The sequence below is a fragment of the Daphnia pulex genome, chromosome 5 (genome assembly GCF_021134715.1).
Source record: "Daphnia pulex isolate KAP4 chromosome 5, ASM2113471v1".
Classification (NCBI taxonomy): domain Eukaryota; kingdom Metazoa; phylum Arthropoda; class Branchiopoda; order Diplostraca; family Daphniidae; genus Daphnia; species Daphnia pulex.
This window is the reverse complement of record NC_060021.1, coordinates 543,387-565,416: the sequence shown is the minus strand read 5'-3', so window position 1 is coordinate 565,416 and position 22,030 is coordinate 543,387. Positions and strand designations below refer to the sequence as shown.

Sequence of the window (22,030 nt, the reverse complement as noted above, 5' to 3'; positions counted from 1 at the left end):
ACCAGTAATCTGGTACCCCCCGTCCAGTCATAAACCGCAGTTAAGCTTTTTCTAAAAAGCTTCAAAAATCAGAGGGGTCTACTATTATCTGACGACAACTTCAGCGTTTCATTGTGAAATATTGTGAAACCATGTAAGGACACCGCACAGCTGCTCGAAAATATCTTACGTAACGAGGATTTAGATACGTCAATCGAATAATCCACAAGAACACGGCGATAAAATGTTTAGGAGGAAAAAATAAGAATGTAAACTGTACAAGTTGTTGAGATGTTCCGATATTATGTATTTACATTCGACATCAACGGAAAGGGGCATTCCCGCATTCCCTTTCTAGACACTTTCCGACAACAAAACCTTTCACTAAATTCCCCACATATTTTAATAGCTAGATTACGGATAATTTCAATTATCGCATCAAACGATCAACTTTCCAATAAAATGCTATTTCAAGTTAAAATGATAAACCTTCACATCAAATTAGCTTACATACAAGAACACTTAAAACTGTGTCACATAAACAGTACCAAATATATAGTGCGATCGAGTGACAACTGACATAACAAAATTAACTTTGCATTGAATATGCATTTGCATTCGAATTTAGTAATTTTGACAGTCCACACGAGGACGACGAGAGAACACATTCACCCGAATAATATATAGAGTAAATTATACGCGCACCAGGAATTGAAAAAGAAAAAAAGCTGTTTGAGAAAACTATCCGTTTTACAAGAGTTTCGAATGACTGAAAAGTGAAAGCTTCACCTTACCAGTCGGTACAGAAAAAAAAGGGGAAAATTAAGGCACTAAGTGCTTTTACAATGGAATATTAAGTATCGAGTTATACGTATAACCAAAGAAAGGTAAAAATTTCAAACGACAGTCATTTCCTGCAAATAATTTGTGTGATTTTCTCAAGGTATAACAGCTTTTTTAAAAGCAATAATATAGTCTTTAACTTGAGTTTAGCCTCATGAGATCTGAGACAATAGCATGCTTTTCAATTCGCGGCGCAGTAATTTACCTGTATTCGTTTTGGGGATTGCGTCGATGAACATGACTCCACCCTTGAGTCTTTTATGAGGAGCTACTTTGGCGTCGACAAACTCGGCAATGTCTTCCTTGGTGACAGAGACGCCATTTTTCTTGACGACATAAGCGCGAGGAAGTTCACCAGACATATCATCGGGAATACCGATCACAGCTACATCCAAAACAGCCGGGTGGCGCCGTAAAACATCTTCCAGTTCAGATGGTGATACCTGTAGGGCAGATTTGTTTTATTAATTTGAAACTAAGTAAAACCACATAAGGGAAAACATACCTGCAGTCCTTTAACCTTGATGAGCTCTTTGAGACGATCGACGATAAAGAACTGGTTTTGTTCATTGTAATAAGCGATATCTCCCGTGTGGAGCCATCCCGCGCTGTCGATGGTTTCTTCGGTGGCCTTCTCGTTTTTGTAATAACCTTTCATGACTTGAGGACCAAAAACGCACATCTCTCCTTCTTGTCCTGGTCCAAGCGATTCGCCAGTATTGAGATCCATAATTTTCACTCGGGTACGTGATACTGGCTCTCCGAATGAACCGATTTCGTTGTTGATGATTGGACTCATATGAGTGACGGGAGATGACTCTGTCATTCCGTAACCTAAATAAACAAATCAACATGTAGAAAATCTACTTCAACATTACTTTCGAATTTATTGTATGTACCTTCTTGCATTAGAATATCCCGTCTTCCCAATCGATCCATAAGCTTATTGGCCGCAGCAGGACCCAATGGAGCGGCTCCACAAAAGATTGTGTGCAATCTGTGAAAGGCGTCTAATTTCAGGTCAGGGCGATGTCCAAGGAACGAAACCAATGGGGGAACCAGCTGCAGCATGGTTGGCTACAATCAAAATATAACTAGTCACGTAATGTCGATTATTTGCGTTTTTTAAAACACGACTTACGTGATGTTGGTACAAGCAATTGAGAAATGATTCGCTTTCGAAACGCGGCAGGGTCACAAGTTTGGCACCGTGATCCAAACCGGTGAGCATAGAGCCGACCATTCCGTAAATGTGGAAAAATGGAAGAACGCAGATGTAAACTTCTTGAAACGAGTCTGACACGTTATCTGTAGCAAACATAACGAATTAAAATTACGAAAACAAAATAAAATGTGGTAAAAGAAATCCCTACTGGATGTTGTTGGAATAACTCTAGCTGTTCCAGGATGAATGATTTGCTGAATGTTGGCGCAAATGTTTGAATGGGTGAGCATGACTCCCTTCGGAAGACCGGTTGTTCCACTAAAGTGTTAAAAAATAGCAATTATTTCACTACCCGACAGAAAATTAAAGTCCAAAATACCTTGAATAGGGCAGCACAAACATGTCATCAAATGGATCAAGCTGTCAAAGAAAAAAAGCAACAATTATTATAATGAATAGTATGTCAAATTAATGCAAATGAAATACCTCAATGTTTTCATCGAAAAGATCACCAGAATCTTGGAACATTTCCATCAGGGAAACAAATCCTTCTTGAGGTCCGCCAACTACAATGAGTTGACGAATTGACGGGCACATGCTGGCCACTTCACGGATAGTATCGGCCATTTGTGGGATAGTAACGATGACGGATGTACCGGAATTTTGCATCTGGCGCGCAATTTCTTCGGCAGTGTAGATTGGGTTGACAGTAGTGACGGGCATACCGATGCCAGCGGCTCCAAGCATAGTAATCGGGAACTCTGGCAGATTGGGCAGGACCAATCCCAATACTTCGCCTTTTTTGAATCCCATTCTGACCAGGGCAGAGCCGAAACGACGGGTAAGCATGCGCACTTTGTCGTACGTATACTTGCGTCCAGTTATCCCGCATTCCTGGAAATATATGAATAGGAAAATGAAGCTTATGTATATGGAAACCAGCCAAGGTAACATTGATCAGCGCATGTCACAACTTCCCGCTTCGTAGTTTAGCAACGTGCACAAGGTTACGTCTGGATTGTTTGTTTGCCAAATTTACCCTTGAGGATGGGCGTGAGGCCACCAATTGTTTAATTCTCCGTAACAACAAATGCCCTTGGACATTATTACAAAATCAGCCAACGTGTTTGTGTTTACACACACACACTTCCTTTACCGAGAATTTGAATGGTGAATAAAATATATCAAAACTTGTCTTACCACGGCTGTGTGATTGGGCCATAGGGAAGCCTGGTCAAAGAATCTCTGCACCACCGTTTGACTGTGGAGAAAACAATCCTCGTGACGGGAATAGACGACATTGTCATTGATTCTTTCCGATGATAAGTTGACGCTCGAGGCGGTGCTGCTCCTGCGTCTAGACTGGAGTGAATTCTGGAGCTTTTGAAGTTGTTGGAGATGTTGGGGGCCCGTCGAAACACGAGCTGATAGTCCACTCAAATTGGCCAACGATTTGAAACACGGCAAGCGGAAACCAGCCATTGATTTGCCTAAAATCGATAGTTGGTTAACTACATTAAATTGTTTTATAAAAAGAACCCATACTATGCTGCCTATATTCTACAGAGATGATAACAGGTTTTAAACGTTCGTGGCCCTGTTTTAGGGGGCTGCTAGATTATGGATAGAGAAAGGGACGGAAAAATATATAGGGACCGTACATTTTCCACTCATGACCCACTTTTGTAGTGAAATTCGTTGCCCATATAAATAAGATTGAAATGCCCTTAAGAATGACAGGAGTGTGCTAAACATTTACTTATCTTTCAACCCCAATATGCCCCCACAGTTTCAAACAATCAAAATGATTGACCCTGCATGTATAGAATAATAGGTGAAACAATATTTCTTACCTGTAATAATTGTTCTGGAAAGTTGAAGGGAGACTTGGAAATTTCGGTTGCTTACTAGTCGGCGGCTGGTTGTTCTCTGATGCCTGTTCAGCCCAATGCCCTGAGCTATACCACTAACGGTGAGGAAGGGGAGGGGAAAATTTTTGAGTCTGTGTCGAGTTTACGTCTTTGGGATCGCACCAAGTTTCTCAAAAACCCGCCCAATTCTTAATAACACACACACACACTGACAACTACCTTCTAGTAGTACACACACCTTCAGGAAAAAAGAAAAATAAACGTGGTGAAATAACGGAGAAAAAGAAAAAAGAAGTTTAGCACGTTTGAAACGCAATGACGTCGACTGGAGGCAGGTCTCTCTCGCTCAATATAGACAAAAGTATACCCGGGCCACGCGAGTTTCTGCACACTGCGTCACTACGCCGCTAGGAGTCCTAGGACTACTAAATATTACTTAACAGACGTCAATTACAGACAATTGTCGAATTTGTCAACACCATTTCAATTATTCATGTGAGTTTTAAACTGTATTTATGTAAACGTTTAAAGAACGCTGAAATCTGAAACGTCATCTTTCGTTGGTTACATTGAGCAGAGTATACTCATTGCTCGCGGGCAAAATTTCTTCTGTAATAAACAAAATGTTACGTGGGTTGGAAAAAAAGCGATTCACAAAAACTTGTTGTGGCTAAGAAAATACAGAGAAAGGATTTATGTAATTCACAAGACGAGACTTGTTAAACATATGGGCTAAACAAAATATCTTTTAGTTCAATTCATAGTTCTTGTGTTACTAATGTCCAAAGTCCAATGTTCAAATCAAATAATGAGTACGCTGTGCTGTTACGATTGTAATTGAATTCGCCGGAAATATTATCGATAATGATTTAGCGAAAAGAAAAATATCCGTTGGATGCAAATTTGGCTACGTGTATATAGTGGCGTCCGTATATGGTGCTGAAACGTTCGCTGTGAACTTTTTCTCTGTTGTTGTTTACATGGAATCGTCGCTAAAAGCGAAATGGAAAGGAAAAGAGGCGGGAGGAAGGTGATGGTGGTGGCTGCGTTCATTTTGGACTTTCGCCACTGAAATATTCGTCCAAAACATTTGGGTTTAGCTCCACCCCGTTATGCGGTTCTGCAACTGCGCGAGGCGAAAAATAAAAGTTGGCGAAAACGGTAGATGAACGTGAATCGTAGTCGTGTGCAGTCGTGACGTCATCTCAAACTCAACGACCTCCGCCTCCCTGTGTTGTTGGCAAAAGCACGCGAAAGGCTGGAATATTGAACCGACCAATCCAGTTAGATCCACGCCTTCCTTCGAGAAGAATACGAATGTTATGAATTTAGTTTTGCTTTTTATCCGCGTTTACGTCACGACAAACGCTGCGACACGTAGAATCCACACACGGTGCGTGTTTTGATACCCTTGATGCAAGATCCTTCACAAAGGCGTGCAAGGAATGAATTTACAACTTGATTAATATAGACCCAGCTTTAAAAAATTACGATTTCGACTTTGTTTAATAACCGAATTAGAACACCGTCAGCTGATATTACGGATAACCGAGCGAATCAGGTTACACCTCGGGACCTCAAGGCCCTTCCTATAATTCTTTAACTGTGTTTATCAATGTCGTAATCGAATGTGTGACTAGTTCCGCTATATACCTGCTCCGACTACTATTTAGATTAAATCTTTTGAGACGCAAAAAAATGTTCAATGGGAAAGGAGCCAGCAACGATCGATTGTCAACTGCGAAGTTGCCTAGCTGGATCGATACAACATTCAGAGATGAAATATAAAGCTTCCGCGAACCAGTAAGATTCAGATTGACAAACGCTATTTCTCACAGAAAAGTGGAAAGAACAAGATGAAAAAACAGCCAGTTACGATCTAAAGCTTACGGTAGTATGAGATATTAAATACAAGGATATTACGGTGGTTCAGCAAATCATATGCTGGGCAGCAGGAAAAGACCTTTGCTCTTGCCCCACAAGCAAAAATCAAGGCGAAAAGGGTTTGAAAATATAACTAATGGCCTTCAAGAAAACCTTCTGTGTGTTCAGACAATCTAACATCTGCCAAGCGCTACTCGCAACAATTATTATTCGCTTTGAATTTTACAAAGTCCGCTCGGCCCTTCTGAACTTTGGGGCATTATGTACTGTACTACACATTCTCTTCTGTGTTCCGTGCACAAATAATAATAGAAATGAATTATAAAATAAAATTTGAACGCAAGGTTCATCGTCTCCTCTTTCATCTGAAACTGCCAAATTGTTACTTTTCAATCGACTTAGCACAGTCATACGAGTATACTTCCTATACTGCATTCCTTTTCTACTAGTTTTTAAATATAGCACTACTATGTATAGCTATTGTGTACGATTTAGTACAACACGGAATTGGAATCAACACTTGACCGAAATACCAAAAACTTGTAAGTTGTTTTTTCGCAATATGTCCATTTCTGGTTCATTAATCCCACAAAACCCTAGTGAAGTTACCTTGACGCTTGCGCCATCTTTCAATAGGGTACGGCTTTGCGAACATTTGTCATTTTGGAAAGATAAAAAGATACTGCAATATGTTCGTAAAATCGAAAATCTGTAGCATTAATCAAGCTTTTATGAGCCTATATTTTGACAACACACAATAAAACTTTGAATTCTTAATTCTTTTAAAAATCTGTTACAGGACTGCAAGGATTTTAAATGTTAAAAGAACTATACTAATTTATAACTTTAGCCAAAAAAAAACCGCAAAGGTAAACTTCACCACGTTGGATTTCTCTGAACTACAAACATTGATACACACAAATACAAATTTGGTTGAGGCATACAATTTATCCGACAGCAAGAAAAAGGGAAGAAAAGTAACAGTACCGAAATTTTTTGCCTATTCATCTACGAATAATTAAACGAATTTGCCTTTTCTTTTAACACATTTTGCAGTTGAAAGATCAACCTCTATAAAGACAATATAAGGTGAAAAGAACAACTATATCGCGGAGTATATAGTAAATACCAAATTAGGAAAAAAAACCGAGTGAAGTCCAACGATGAACATATACTGTACACTGTAACGTAAGAGAACAATGGACAAGAACGAATTTGAAAAAAATAATAATGAACAGTGTAAGACAGAGAGCAAAAGAATTAATGTGGAATGAAAAATGTATAGAATAGTACACTTCGCGATCATGCTAAAAACGTATGGAACTAGACAATCGAAAGATATTACAACAGAATAATCGTGTATGGGGGAGCTTCTAATGTGTACATGCGCAAGATTAAAGGGTGTGCCATAAACCAGCAAAAAAAGCTACGATATCCTATAGGTTTCCGATCGTCGAGTGGTTTTGGATCTTCTGACTTAACACAAGTCAGGTGTTTCAGCCATCTGCTTCTTGATCCTCAAAAGCATTGTAGTGTACCATTGATCAAGCCGTGAAATGGAGTCATAATCCTTGACCGTTTCGGTGAATCCGTCTACATTGTGTTCTTCCATGTGACCAATGAGTGCCTTGATCAGCTTGCATTCTCGGGAATCCTATAAAAACAAATGAAGTTATTATTTAATTGAGGTCATCCAAACTGTTATTGAAAATCAACATTGTGTTGATCAGAAATAAATGGCATACCTGAAAAGCTGGATACATGTTCTCATATTGCTGGGCAGCATGTTGGGCATTCAACAAATCAATGCACAAGTGGCAAAGGGCAGCCCGGAAGAAGTACTCTTTAGCACTGTACTTCAACAGTGAATTATCCAGAGAAGCTGATGCAACTTGCTCATAAATCTGAATCGCCTTTTGATAGTTTTCCAACTGGGCTGCATACTGAGCCACTTTCAAAAGGCATTTGTTGGCAGAGCTATTACTTTCCTCACCTGTGAATACAATATTTTAATTAAAATGTTTAAAAAAATAAAAACTCTACTACCTTTGAAATAATCAGCTGCTTGTTCATAATGTTGCACAGCTCTTTCGAGATCAGCCAATTCTGTTTCGTAAATCTCTGCAATGGTTTGATGGTGTTTGGCAGCAATAGAAAACCTTCCCATATCAGTATATATTTCAATAGCTTTGAGGAGGCAAGCAACAGCCTCTATTGAATTTAGAAAAATATTAGTTGATATTAGATAAAAATAGAATATAACATGTAATGTTTACCATTGGGCTCAGATTTCTTATAACAGTTGCCTGCGTCAATGTAATTGGTGGCTGCATCATGACGTCCAGCAGCTTTAAGATGTAGAGCTGCTGCCTCACAAAAGGCTTGACCAGCTTGAGACCATTTTTTTGCCATTTTATACAAGTTTGCTGCTCGTTGGTAGCATTCTATAGCCTCATCAACTTTGGATGATCCTCTACACAAATAATTCAATAATCAGAATGGGAGGATAATGCAACATACTGGAATGAATTACCCTCCAAATAGAGAACCAAAAAAGCTCTTTCCCGAGTTCAATTTCTTTTCAGCCTCGGCGATTAGTTGGGCTGCTTTTTGCTCGTTGTCGGCCATTGTGGATTACTCTAAAGTAAGTAAAATTATTTGCGTGTACATAACAAATGTGAATGATAAGACGTTAAATAAACGTACATTTTGCAACAAATGAATACAGCTGCACTTCTCTTGTCAGACAATATTACGTATATCGATCATGACATTCTGCATAACAAAGGCCGGCGAACTAGTATTGTTTAGTCCTTTACTGGTCAGTACGTGCTGCCACCTGCTGACAACATAGTAAAGGCAACAACGCAACATAGGTAAAGTGGCGTCTCCTAATACAGTAAAAGCGGTAAAACTGTCAGAAGTCGGACCAATTAAAAAAAAAAAAAAAAATTAAATTCGATTCCTTACAAATGCCATCTTCACTTCATAACGCTATTGAACCACGCCATTTTCACCGATTGATGGAATTTTTGACAACCGGACTTTGGTATTAACAAGCGATCCACGAATCAAGTAGACCAAAATCCCGGAGCGGCTTTCCTGATCTAAATCCGGAAAAGGCATTAAAAATCTAAAAAAAATATAGCCATGTTCGTCTTCGCACGCCGGATTTACCTGCGTTTGCAGAATGACGATTTTCCCCCCCGTTTAGGAGTTATTTAGCTCTAAAGTTTGATTTTTTGAATTTTGTCAGAAAGTGGGGGGGCTTTGACATCCATTTTGGAAAAAGTGGGGGAGCTAGGGAAAAAACTAATTTTTTGAAAAGGTTTATTGCATACTCAACCACCGAAATCCAAAAGGAATTTCCTTTCCGGATTTTATTGGTTGAGATATTACCAATTTAGTGAAAAGATAATTTAGCTGGTTTCCCTCCCTGGCTTGCAGCCATTTTTTCGTACGGTCCGCTGCGCTCCTGGTGGAAGCCAGCAAAAGGTCTTATATATCGGCCTTCACATTAGACCCATTGCATTTATACAGGCCTTCATATATAGTGAACCCAGGTTTCTTATAGGCCGATGTATAAGACCTTCTGCTGGCTTCCACCAGGAGCGCAGCGGACCGTACGAAAAAATGGCTGCAAGCCAGGGAGGGAAACCAGCTAAATTATCTTTTCACTAAATTGGTAATATCTCAACCAATAAAATCCGGAAAGGAAATTCCTTTTGGATTTCGGTGGTTGAGTATGCAATAAACCTTTTCAAAAAATTAGTTTTTTCCCTAGCTCCCCCACTTTTTCCAAAATGGATGTCAAAGCCCCCCCACTTTCTGACAAAATTCAAAAAAATCAAACTTTAGAGCTAAATAACTCCTAAACGGGGGGGAAAATCGTCATTCTGCAAACGCAGGTAAATCCGGCGTGCGAAGACGAACATGGCTATATTTTTTTTAGATTTTTAATGCCTTTTCCGGATTTAGATCAGGAAAGCCGCTCCGGGATTTTGGTCTACTTGATTCGTGGATCGCTTGTTAAACAAATAAAGAAATTTTAGTTTTAGGCTTTTTTTCATGTGTAAATCAATGCCTAATCAAGAAAATTTCAAATGCAGGTTCATTTGGAGTAATTTAAAGTTCTTGTAATTTTATAGTGATAACGGACCATTTTGTTACGTCTGTTAATTTGATGAATAAAGTATCCCGATTTCGTTTATAAAAAGCAAGAAAAAGGCCAAAAGGTAGTCCGGCGTCGGCAGTGAGGTGGAATAAATTTTTAGAAATTTTCAATTATTTTAGAAACAGTATTCTAATGGTCGAATTTGATGTCGGCTCAACAGCTGACGAGCTCTTTTTTTAGGTAGGCCTACTTCCGGAATCCGGACTATCCGTATCCGGTAATGCATTTGAAAAGGACTGGCCATTGTGACCACAGAAAAAGACCACGTTCAAAAAGTAAGCTGCATAAAAAAAGACAACCACAAAAAAAATCTAGCGATTTTCTATCCTATTAAAATGGTGAACTTTAAGTACGGCGCATCAGATACTGGTAGTTCACCAAAAACAGATTTGGTAAAACTAGCAGTTGTTGGACTGGTAGCTTGGTCGACAGGAGGCACCGTTTGTTCCACGTTGGCCGCTCCCTCCTAGCGATAGAACAAAAAATAAATAAAATTCGATTGAATTTATATCTAATCTTAAGATTTAGATTTTTCCACTTTGTTTGGATTGATTGATGAAACATCTTTTGACTTTCCGTATCTAAAATTGGAGAAAAGGAAACCCATGATGAATTTTTACTCGTCTTTACTCACTTATAAACCTTAATGCACAATCAGATATTGCAAATGATTGTGACGGCCTAATCTGCTACAGCTAAAGGACATTCAGACGAAACAGAAACACATCAGTGAGGGAAATTCACAGCATCTCGAACAGCAACTTGCTTTTTCTCCTACCTTTAAAAATAGTGTAGGAGATTCCACTTAACTAGTTCCTGCTTAACTCAAAATACTTGAACAATAAGATATGACAGAACAACCTCAACATATCGAAAGACGAGCGGGATTAGATCCTTTGTGTTGTTGCATTCATTGGTTTATCCGAATTAGGACACGAGCGACTCTTGTCTCCGGAGGCTCCGTTGTCAGTGGTAGCATAATTGTAATTGCTTGTGATCGGTGTTGAAATTCGTTTATTGCAACACGCAGTAAATAAAAGAAGAGACAAAAATTTCCAAATGATATTGTATGGGTATCGCGCAAAAATATTCTTCGTGTTGGCTTTCGTTATTTTATTTGTTTATTCATTTATTTGGTTTCATATTAAACCAAAAAGTAAACATTTAGAAAGTAGTAGAAAACTTTCATGTTGAAGAAAATTTGCAAAAAATAAGCTGCATAAAAAGACTACTACAAAAAGAATCTAGCGATTCCTATCCTAAATTGTGAACTTTAAGTACTGTCTTGACCAACTTTATTCTGCATCATCCCATTGTGTTATGTGATTAGGCTTCTCTCCTGACGCATGGCGTTGCCACATTCGAGCAAAAAGACGTTCCATATCATGAGCGTAGATTTGGCAGTTGAACAACGGACTATCCGAACGACGAATCCATACCTTAGCTCTAATGGCTTTCAAACTAGAAAGAATTATAATTTAAGTTTCTGAAAAAAACACAAAGATGAACGCAACACTTACTACTCCGAATCAGTTCCAAGTTTTACTGCAATATCTTCATATTCCTGAGGGCTCGAAGCGATAAGTTCCGGACAACCGATAGTGGTGAGCTGGGAAGCGGCAACGCGAGAAGCAAGAGTCTCGCCTAAAAAGTAAAAACACAAATAAGAAAGATTACAAGAAATTTATTTTCTATTTTATTTATTATTTTTTAGGATTTTTAAAATTAAATCAAAGCATAAAGTATTACCAGGAAGAGTCACCATTGGTGTGCCGGCCCACAAGACGTCCATGCCTGTAGTGTGCCCATTGCAAAGAGGAGTGTCCAAACAAATGTCAGCAAGCTGACCACGACGAACATGCTCTTCTTTGGCAGCAACGTTGGAAAATAAAATGCGCCCGCTACCGAGACCAAGAGCTTGTGAAGTTGCTAGCATATTCGTTTCTCCAACCGTTGGGAAACGCAAGAGCCACAAAACAGCATTTGGCACACGTTTCAGAATCTAAGGACATTGAGAAAATATTACTTTCTGTTCTCCACAAACGTTAAGGTAATGCTAATTGATGGACTTACATTGACCCACATTTGAAGGGTAGGGGGATCAATCTTGTAAAGTTGATTGAAATTGCAATAAATGATAGCGTCGTCAGGGAGCCCGTATTGTTGACGGGTAGTAACAACAATTGACTGTGGTACTTCTTCGCCTGTTGCTGCGCGAGTGTTCGCTTGATTGGTAGCTAATCCATTTTGAACGACAACCCCATTTACTGATGTTTGAACTTGCCCCGAACCTATCATTGTTTCGATAGGATCCATTGTGGTCAGCTGAGCTACAGTTAAAGAGACCTACAAATTGATAAATAATTACTTTTGCGAATGACATGACCTATAAAAACATTAAATTACCTGTACAGGGGCATCCAATCCAGTTGTCGTGGTTGGTGTAACAACTTCTGTTACCTACAAAAAGTCGTTAGTATTACAGTATGTAACAAAAAGCAAATTTTTTGTCAGTCGATCAAAACCAACCTTTTTAATTTCTGTACGTTCAAGAATTGGGGAGAGATCGGTGCCATTCACAAGTGCCACGTTGTCGGCTACTTTACCCTTATCCGACGACGACGTTATTATCAGTCTTTCTTTAAGATGAGGAAACATTTGTCGATGATCCTGGGTTCAATTATGGAAAGAAGTTGGAATGAAATCAACGGCTTTTTCCAGTAATAGAAATCAACAAATTACCCCAACGAAGAAAGTTTTTGGCATGTAAGCAAGTTTTTCTGAAAATTGAGAAGCAAGCTCAAGAGGCGATGTCACTCGATCCGTAATAATCTAAATATTAAAAAAAAAAAAAAAAAATCGTTTAAGCACTTGTCCAACTGTTGTAAGATTTCAAGCATTTACATAGTCCATGTAGGAAGCCCCGCTCGTGCCGGGATAGCCGAGCCACATTACTTGGATTGGAGCCGGGCGCATTGCGAAAATTTCGTTGCGAGCACCTACAACAAACAAATATAGAATTATTCAATTAAGATGTTTCGATAAAAGAATTCTGTGCTATTTACCTTTAGTGTAACCATTCATGTTCACCAAAATATGGATGCCGTCAGCATTTATTCTATCTGCTGCTTTGCCATTGCAAATTATCTAAGGATGAAATTCAACATTAATGCTATTTCCCAAATAAGGAATACACAATACAGCAATATAATCGATTCTTGTTGTATGTTTACCTGTGATAGGTCAACAAAGTGTTCAGATTCGCGCGCTATTTTGGCCCGGAAAGTTGTTCCGTCGTCAGGACTTAAAGAGTAACAAAATATTTCAACACGGGAGCGTTCGTGAAATCCTGGAACTGATTGCATTAAGTGGCTTGTTGGGTGGTTTCCGAAGTCGGAGGAGACATAGCCGATACGCAAACGTCCATTCGTTGCAAGTTCTTTGGGATATTTGAAATTTGCCTTATGAAGGATTAGGATCTTCAAATACATAGGAAAAAAAGAAAACATTTATAATACCAAAAGTCAATGTTATTCACGGCGATTACTGAAGCTTAACCGGTAAGCTAGCGATTAGTAATTCATTGTCTAAGTATATTTACCTTTTCGACGCAGAGATTTGCATGTCGAGCAGCTATAGCTTTTCTATATTCATGAGAGAGCGGATATAGCATTGAATGATGCGGGTGAACTGACGGCAATCGATTGCGTTCGAGTTGCTCTCCCACAATATGGATTAACCGTTTCATTCGGGTTTCATAATCGGTCCAATCACAGACAATTTGCAAACAGTGGGCCAAGTTGCAATAGGCTGAATTAAAGTAAATAAATAAATAAGTAACAGTTTTCAAAAATAATGGTTTTAATTATAAAATTTACCATCGGGGAAATCTGGTTTTAGTTTCAAAGCTGTACGGTAGGACTGTATTGCTTCTGGAATTTGTCCGCTGTCCTATTAACGAAACAAAATAAGAGAAGAATTATTTTGTGTGTTCCACAAGCAACAATGAGAGCGTTAGAAGCATCTTAACAATGGGAGTGAATACCGTACCTTGTGAATGGAAGCCAAATTTGAATGAGCATCGGCAAAGGCAGGGTTGATCTGAATGGCTCGTGTGTAACACTGAAGAGCACCATTGATATCCTGCATTTCTTTGAGCGTGTTTCCCATGTTGCTATACGCATCGGCAAATGACGGTTGAATCCTAGTTTTCAAGTTACATATTTCAAGTAAGCTAGACATGAATTATCAAGACGGAACTTTAAATCATACCGTATTGCTTCTTTGTAGTGCATGAGGGCTTCGTTCAGTTTGCCTTGTTGTTGTAATACGGAAGCGAGATTACTGTGAGCTGCCGCGAAGTCGGGAAAGACATCTAGAGCTTTAAGATAAAGCCGTGTAGCTTCTTCAATGAATCCTTGTTCCCGCTTGATGTTGGCTAGGTTATTTAGCGAATCCGCGTGAGCTGGACATAGACGCAAAGCTGTCGAATAACAATCTTCGGCATCCTATTACAGTCAAGAAAAAAAAACTCGCTTTAGCTTTCTTGGCAAGTGAAACTAAAAAAATAAAGAACTAAAAACGAGTAAGGAAGACTTGGTTAGGAGGAACGACCCACCAAAACTTGGTTGTCCTACTTCATTAAAGGAATATGTATATTAATAGACTATGGAGGTTGGGAAGGGTTTAACCTTTTCCCTCTTTCATTCACTATAGTTTAGAATAAGAAACTTTTCCTTTTTAAAATGATAACTTATTTAACAAGAGTATGAATTTTTTAAGACACGAAATGTCATTTTACACAACATAGGGACATTTTAAGTTCAAGCAATAAAAACGAAAATGATTCGAATTTTTGGAAACTATCATTTCATTACCTGTACTTGTCCTTTCTCCTTGAGAGCATTAGCGAGGTTACAGTACGCTGAAAAGAAAAACGTAGAAATGTGATAACAGATTTAAGAGTAACGTTTAATATTCAAGTTACCGTCCGGGAAATGCGGTTGCAATTCAATTGCTCGTCGGTAGGTATCAATGGCAAGGTCGATAAGACCCTAAAGTGTACCATAAAGCAGCAAGTAAAAAGAAGCCTTTAGGCATTTACATTTTTTTATCACATTTAAGTTTTCAATTACCTGCTCGTAGTACACACAGGCCATATTTCCGTGAACGACGGCATGGTTAGGACTAAGATTTAGCGCCCTTAAGTATGCTGCAACGGCCCTGCAATAATAAAAAAAAAAAAAAAACCTTAAGACTTATATCCCTTCTACAAATATTTAAACGACAGGGAAGTAAAACCAGCCAAGTAATAAACATTGGCAAAATAAGTCTCCAACACTGGCCAGAGTTTATTTTAAAGCTATTTTTAACATTATTTTAGATGCCCACTGGCTAAAATTGTCAACTCGGTTAGTCTGCCGACGCTTGTGTTGAGACGCGCAGATTCCAGCGCACTTCCTTTGTCCTACCCCTCGTTGTTTCGAGCGAATCAATCGATATCGTGCGTTGAAAGAAGAGATAGCACTACATACTAGATATCCTTCTCTTCACTGTCATCGCAGAAAACAGCAAGGAGGACACTCCTCGTTCGCATGCGAATGTTGTAAACACTATACTGCATCAAATAGATCGACATACCGTTTAAGACGAGAAACCACGCAAACCAAACATCCACTGCGCAGACTACTGTCATTCACTGATTGAGCTAGAGAGTGGTAACGACTTTCATCAGCCGAAATGTTGACAATCGTGTAGATAACCACACACTGGTAGTCCATTTGGATAACGTGGGCATGACCTTTGCCCAACGTTACAGAGTTACTATGAATTCTAAAGGAATACTACACGGGCATCACAAGAAAGAAGACTCTGACTTTGGTCAAACAATTAGTTGACAGGTAAATGTTTTCAACAATAAGTGAACGTGTCTGGAGATGTAAAAAATTTCATGACGAACCTAACGATTCAAGCTAGGCAACTGGTGTCTCGTCAAGGATGCCCAAGCCATTTTTATCCCACCTCCCGTGAGTGGAGCGTAACCGATCGGAATGAGCGTGCGCAGTCCCTTCGATTACTCAACTTTCCCCACATCATCTACGGTAGACTGGTCACCCCGCCCCTTAACACTCTAACTACCACCCTCCTCCTCCCCATTAATAAAAAATAAACTAAAAAATAAAAGCACAACCAGAATTAGCACAAATAATTTGAAAATTTAACACAAAATTAACGCTAAAGTTAAAAAATAATTTTCTGATCGCGAATACGAAACTTGGACATAGCTATCGTTATCATAAATACTATGATCATCATTCAGAATAAAAAACTGGCTGGAGAGTCCTCAATGATAGAAATAAAAAATAAATACGTCGGAGGTGATGTTTGGGTGGGAGAAGGAGAAGGGTCCTACCGAAATGAGGGCACGTTTCCTGTGCATTTTTTTTTTTCGCAAGACAGTGGCAAACCAAGAGAGGAAAATAAAAAAAAAGAAGAGCACATACGAGCCAACTCGAAATGACGCAAGCTACAAACGCACGAGACGAGAAATTTACAATCACCGAAACTAACAACATTCTTAACAACTTTTTTCTCGTCCATAAACAACATCTCTTAAAATATCTATTTCCATCCCTCACACTATTTAACCTATCGATATAAGAACTTCGACATCATAATATTATTAAATCTTACCTGTCGAAAATCCTAGCTTCTTTCAGAACATTGCCCAAGTTTATGTAAGCTGTAAAAAGAAATATGATGGTTAAATGAGGTAAATTCACATTTTCAAATGTTAAAAGTATTTTACCATCAAGAAAGTTGGGGTCCAAAGTGACAGCCTTTTCGAAATGATGAATGGCTAGCCAAATGTCCCCTTGCGCGTTAAACACACATCCTACGTTTCGTGAGAAAACAAACACGCATAGATAATTAGCATTTTACAACTTCTGAATAATTGACTAAAACGCATTACCAAGATTGGACCACGCCACTGCAAAATCACCCCGAGTCTCAATTGCTTTCAAATAGCAAGCCTTTCCACATATGAAGTAAAATACGGATAAAATTATTTTCCCAGTTAAATGTTGAAGAATGTCAAATTATGATTATTAATCAGTGTTTCGAATATTAGTAAGCCCCATATTCTGGGTGGCTTACACTGGAGATTACACTTATCATGGGCAATGCGCTGCTGTTAGCTGACAAGGGTAAAGGGTCGCGCGCGCGCAATCGCAAGGGAGCATGGGTAAGGGATAGCGGCTGGTGCGGCGAATAATTTCGCATGCTATGGGAGCTTGAGCGCGTTTAGAGTTGTTTTCATCGCGGCTGCACTTACCGCCTACCGAAAAGAGCAAGTAGAATCCACCACGAGGTTAGCTTTCTGCATTTAGACGTCTAGCTGGATAGAACCTATGGATATATCCTATGTGGTAGGCAGAAGGTTTAGGAGGAGCATATGAAAAATGGCTCGGAGCAGAAGATGCACATACAAATTTTCGATATGTTGGTTCTCCGTGAAAATCTCGATGAAAATATGCTGAAAACTGAAACTATTAACATAATCGTTGAACAGAAGAATGGATTACTGCAGAATTTTCCACCACATTTCCTATAGATATCAAGAAAGTTTATGGAGTGTCGGGATGAACATATCACAGACATTACGTCCTAAGTCTTTTCCACCTAAAAATTTAAAATTCCACTTTGGGGCCATTATCATGTGATGATTATCAACAATAGTACTACACAATAATAATAATCTGAAGCACATTGTATATGAACATTAAACAAATGAGCTGAGCATCCCATATTTCTGATCAATTACTGGATTTCTTTACCTTGGCCTCATCCAATCTTCCAAGAGCTTTAAGCAAGTTCCCTAGGTCACTACGGACACAGTAAAGATCCTAAAAAGATTGATCCTTAATAAGTAAAGGCACTCAATAAAACAAAAGTAATCAACATACTGGATTATACTGCAATGCTGAGACATATGCTTGGACTGCTCCTTCCATATCTCCAGCAGCAACTAAGGCAGCAGCCAGATTAATATAACCATCTATGAAATCAGGCTTCAGTCTAACTGCATGACGATAATTATCAAGTGCTTCAGCCAATTGACCACGTTCTTTAAAAACATTTCCAAGATTTGAATATGCTGTAAACAGAAGAAAAGTTATAGAAATTGTGCATAAACCAAAAACAAATACAATTTAATACTACCTTCAGCTAATAGTGGATTTTGCTTGATTGCTAGAAGGGAAGAACTTTTAGATTAGTACAAAACTCAGCATTAATTCTGCAAAATATCCTTAATTCCTTACCATATGTAGAAAATTGAGCAGACCTGAAACGAGAATACAATTGTAAACATTGAAATCTGTACAAAATGTGTAAAATATTACTTGTCGTAGCGTCTACATTGGAAGTGTATTGAAGATAGGAGTAGAAGGACTCCAGTGTTTGTTGGATCTTGACGCCACAGCTGCATACAGTGACGTTCAGCATTTTCATAATCACCTGCCTGGTATTCTCTGTGGGCTAATTCAGCCAAACCTTAAGAATGAACAACAAAGTTAGTATATTATCAATGCAAATTTTGAAATAAAATTTTTTGACAGAAATGTTTGGTATGTGTTTATGAATGTATAACTTTTTTGAAAAATTGAAAAAAATAGACGGTAAAAACATCATCCTGTTATCGCGTGTTTGATCTAATCTCTGCCCTTCCAATGTTCCAAAACAAATGGGGCAAGATACTAGAAACTTGCTTTGACATTAACTTACTGAAAGATGAAAGTTGATCAGGTATCTTTAGAACAATACCTCCTGCAATTTGTTGATTTTGAAGTGACTGCATTTTCCTGTGTTAAAGTTTGACACTGATGGGAAGATGGAACAAGTAATGGCTACACGATGAGTCTAGATCGTTTGGAAAAGAGACTCGATAACAATGGAATGACTGCTTCACTGTAAGCAAGTGTATGTGCTGCTCAAAGCCTCAAGTGACTTAGTGCGTTTTTTATGCCATAAACTAATCCAGAGGGCGCATCTCTTTTCTATCTGCCGTGCCCCTGATAAGCAATGTTTGATTGAGCATTTGAGTGGTAAGTAGGAGGCTATTATCGTTCATCAAACTAGTGTTTAGTAATAGTCAATAGAAAAAATTTGAAAAACAATTTTAATAGAAATTAAATTTCCCTCGATTAATTAAACAGCGAACCCTTGATAGGCGAGTCAAGTGGCGCCGCCATCTCATTTTCCACAGCCAATATTATATCAAAGGGTAAATGAATTGATGTAATTGAATAACTAATACATCAGTAAAAATCTCGGCCGTTAATTATAACGACATTATAATAAACAAAAAAACAAAAAAATTACAGCAAAAACACTTATAGTTATAGACCGGTAACGGATGCTGAGTTGCCAAGCTTTGAAACTCTTCCTGTGAAAAAAGGTGGGGAAATTGGGATAGGCGGATGCGGTCTAAAACTAGCTTTGTTGTTTAGCTTATTCAAATTTGTTATATTTATCTAGTTAGATAAATTTATTATTAACTTAGTTACTTTGAGAAGAAAACAATAGGTAATTTCTGAGTGATCTGGGCCCGCGCCGCCGTCCGTCCGCCCGCGCTAAATCAAAGGAGTCTAGATCTAGAAGTTGGCAAAATGGTTAGTTCCAAAACTGAGGATAAGTGAGTTTAATCGTTAAATTTCCCACTTTCGTTTTATCCTCTATTAGTTTAATTAGCTCAATTTCAATATTCCGTATAAATTTTCTTTCTCAGCAGTTTTGCAACTTAGCATTCCGGCTTTCTATCAAAGCAGACGACTTGCATGGTATCACATGTGTGAAAAATTCAAACAACTTGTTTGTGTTAGTTGTGAATTTGTGGTTAGGCTACTGATTTCTTAGTGTAAACAAATTCAGATTCACTCGAATCAGATTTACTCTGTTACAGTTATGATTGAGTGGGACTTGATTGAAAACCTTCATCGTAAGCAATACAGTATCAAAATGGGATTTTCGTATACTTTATTATTTCTTATTATACGTTTCCAGGGCGAGGTCTAGAGCACATATTGGATCAAATTTTTGGATATTTGGATTATTATTGTCTTCGACGGGCTGAGTTGGTATCCGTCGTTTGGCAAGAAGCTTTGTTGGAAGGGAAAATCTGGAAAACATTACTCGGTAGAAATGTAAGTAGGCTTATTATGGCAGTGATTATTATGTTGTATCAAACCATGTTATAATATAATTTTGCTATGTATCCAGATGCGTCTCTTTCCATGCTGGAAGGATATGTTTGTTGCCTTGAAAGGAATGAAGCATAAAAGTTTGGATTTTCAAGATGACTCTGCTGAATACTATCGTAAAATTTGCTGTTTAATTGAAGTTGAATTACAGGTCTAACATTTTATTTTGTCATCTTTTTATCATCTTTATCAAGTTTTCTTTGATAATAGGTGCTTGAATCAAATTGGAAGAAGATGAAATACTCTGAACGCAAAAGTGAATTTGGATGCATTTCCCATAATTTATCAACTTTTTATAATTCAGCAGACTATTATGACTTGAATGGAGATTGGATTGTCAGAGTACAGCCAGATCGCAGAATTGTTATACGAAATAGATGGACCCTTGAAATCGAAGATGTATGTTTCTGATTAAAGACCCATAGAATATGGTATTTGATAGTTTTTTTTAATTTATGTGTTATAATTTTTTATATTTTAGGTTCTTGAAATCCCGATCATGCAAATTCAGTTCAACGAAATTATACCGGTTTTGAAATCCGTTAAAATCAACGACAGCTTCATTGTGGCTTCATTTATTCACCATCCGGAAATATGTGTCTGGGATACGAAAACTAGGGATCTAGTATATTATTTGCAATATAAAATTAATGCTTTTTCATCAAGTTTAATGAAATGTATGCTTTATTTCTCTAGCTTTACGTGATAGATATGGATTCCTGTGGCATTCAAGAAGAAGAAGAAAACGACGAAGAATCATTATATCATTCAGAATGCGGACTGAGTCTATGGAAAAACCTTCTGTTATCCTGTTACACTAGGGTAAAGAAAAGTTATTGCAATTTTGCTTGCTCAAGCTAATTTAATTCAAATTTCCTTCTTAAAGTCATTAATAGGTCTATCTTGGATTCTCACTTTGAGATGCTTATCACCATTCATGGGTGAAGAAGTAGTAATACTACATAGGACAGTCATTGTGGGACCCGGAATTATGTGGGGACTTTTCGTGGACGAAATCTACACCGTAATTTTTTTTTTACACTATCAGTCACTATCAGAAGATGTGACTGTTGAAATTCGGAGTACGACATCTTTTGAAATAAAATCCGTTATCAAGTTAAATTCCAAAGACATCCCTTCTGGCTTCCACTATGCGAACGGATTGGTAGTTACTGGCCCTGGTGACCGGGGAAAATCGATTAGGTAACCACGTTCAAATTCATACATTTTAAAACATTAACCAGAATAATTTGGCCCTTTCTTAAAATAGAATTTGGGATGTAGTTACGGGACAATGTATTGTCAAAATTCCCCATCGTGAAACTCTCGCTTCGATCCGGTATTTTACATTAAATATTAAATAAAATTCGATGTCTGATACATATTTAATCAATTTATTCATTCAATTAGGCTTGTTTCAAATAAATACATCGTTGGCTGCGAAAATTCGTGTAAAATAAAAATTTGGGATCTCCAGACTGCTCTCAAATCAAATCGTAGTCCCAATCCTGGATGTCTAATGAAGACAATCCCACCTCCTCCAGTACCGTACTTGGATATACTGTTTCCCCCATCATTAGCAGTTGACGAATTTCAGATAGTCCTTGTTAGTCAATTTGATCGTCGATCATTCCGTCTAAGTGTGAAAAACTTTTTGGATGCTGCCAAATAGTCAGTACAGCAGAATTTTTCCTGTTGCAGCTGTTGCTCAACTTTGCTTTCATTCATCTCGGGCTAAATGAAAAAATCAGTCAATACAGATATGTCATTACTTTTGTTATTGATCCAAATTCCTAACATTTTCTTGCAAATAAATTGAATTTCCAACTCAGAAACTAAAGTCGTAAAATCA

At 38.1% G+C, this 22,030-nt stretch overlaps 4 protein-coding genes across 6 annotated transcripts; 1 reads left to right on the top strand and 3 right to left on the bottom strand.

The window, feature by feature from the left end:
• Positions 1-265: 265 nt before the first annotated feature.
• Positions 266-4,219, bottom strand: LOC124193506 (4-coumarate--CoA ligase 3-like). The gene is made up of 9 exons (XM_046587362.1): positions 3,841-4,219; positions 3,188-3,477; positions 2,474-2,881; positions 2,367-2,407; positions 2,196-2,305; positions 1,964-2,130; positions 1,722-1,899; positions 1,328-1,656; positions 266-1,265 (listed from the first exon to the last, which is right to left on the bottom strand). Exons 2-9 carry the CDS (start codon positions 3,467-3,469, stop codon positions 975-977), a joined length of 1,806 nt encoding a protein of 601 aa, XP_046443318.1. The 5' UTR covers positions 3,470-3,477; positions 3,841-4,219; the 3' UTR covers positions 266-974.
• A 2,393-nt stretch (positions 4,220-6,612) lies between these two features.
• Positions 6,613-8,585, bottom strand: LOC124193599 (alpha-soluble NSF attachment protein-like). Its single transcript, XM_046587506.1, has 6 exons — positions 8,449-8,585; positions 8,276-8,381; positions 8,019-8,215; positions 7,789-7,953; positions 7,488-7,735; positions 6,613-7,396 (listed from the first exon to the last, which is right to left on the bottom strand). The coding sequence occupies exons 2-6, from the start codon at positions 8,368-8,370 to the stop codon at positions 7,220-7,222; spliced, it is 882 nt and encodes a 293-aa protein (XP_046443462.1). The 5' UTR covers positions 8,371-8,381; positions 8,449-8,585; the 3' UTR covers positions 6,613-7,219.
• A 2,328-nt stretch (positions 8,586-10,913) lies between these two features.
• LOC124194097 (UDP-N-acetylglucosamine--peptide N-acetylglucosaminyltransferase 110 kDa subunit-like) lies at positions 10,914-18,923 on the bottom strand. Of its 3 annotated transcripts, none has more exons than XM_046588132.1 (26): positions 18,704-18,923; positions 18,322-18,472; positions 18,241-18,263; positions 18,140-18,169; positions 17,884-18,074; positions 17,755-17,823; positions 16,890-16,950; positions 16,725-16,811; positions 16,610-16,658; positions 15,052-15,139; positions 14,904-14,970; positions 14,794-14,840; positions 14,189-14,424; positions 13,967-14,120; positions 13,795-13,867; positions 13,518-13,726; positions 13,150-13,395; positions 12,982-13,063; positions 12,821-12,915; positions 12,659-12,748; positions 12,446-12,586; positions 12,323-12,376; positions 11,990-12,262; positions 11,666-11,918; positions 11,437-11,560; positions 10,914-11,377 (listed from the first exon to the last, which is right to left on the bottom strand). In XM_046588132.1, the coding sequence occupies exons 1-26, from the start codon at positions 18,774-18,776 to the stop codon at positions 11,212-11,214; spliced, it is 3,132 nt and encodes a 1,043-aa protein (XP_046444088.1). In that variant the 5' UTR covers positions 18,777-18,923; the 3' UTR covers positions 10,914-11,211. The 3 variants fall into 3 exon arrangements, with proteins under 3 accessions (XP_046444088.1, XP_046444089.1, XP_046444090.1); XM_046588133.1 differs by having other exon boundaries at positions 18,743-18,923; XM_046588134.1 differs by lacking the exons at positions 16,610-16,658; positions 16,725-16,811; positions 16,890-16,950; ... (4 more) ...; positions 18,322-18,472; positions 18,704-18,923 and adding an exon at positions 15,557-15,963.
• A 660-nt stretch (positions 18,924-19,583) lies between these two features.
• LOC124194098 (F-box/WD repeat-containing protein 11-like) lies at positions 19,584-22,013 on the top strand. Its single transcript, XM_046588135.1, has 9 exons — positions 19,584-19,916; positions 19,982-20,121; positions 20,198-20,329; positions 20,389-20,577; positions 20,660-20,803; positions 20,875-21,000; positions 21,065-21,381; positions 21,449-21,517; positions 21,589-22,013. Exons 1-9 carry the CDS (start codon positions 19,883-19,885, stop codon positions 21,848-21,850), a joined length of 1,413 nt encoding a protein of 470 aa, XP_046444091.1. The 5' UTR covers positions 19,584-19,882; the 3' UTR covers positions 21,851-22,013.
• The last annotated feature ends 17 nt before the right edge of the window (positions 22,014-22,030 follow it).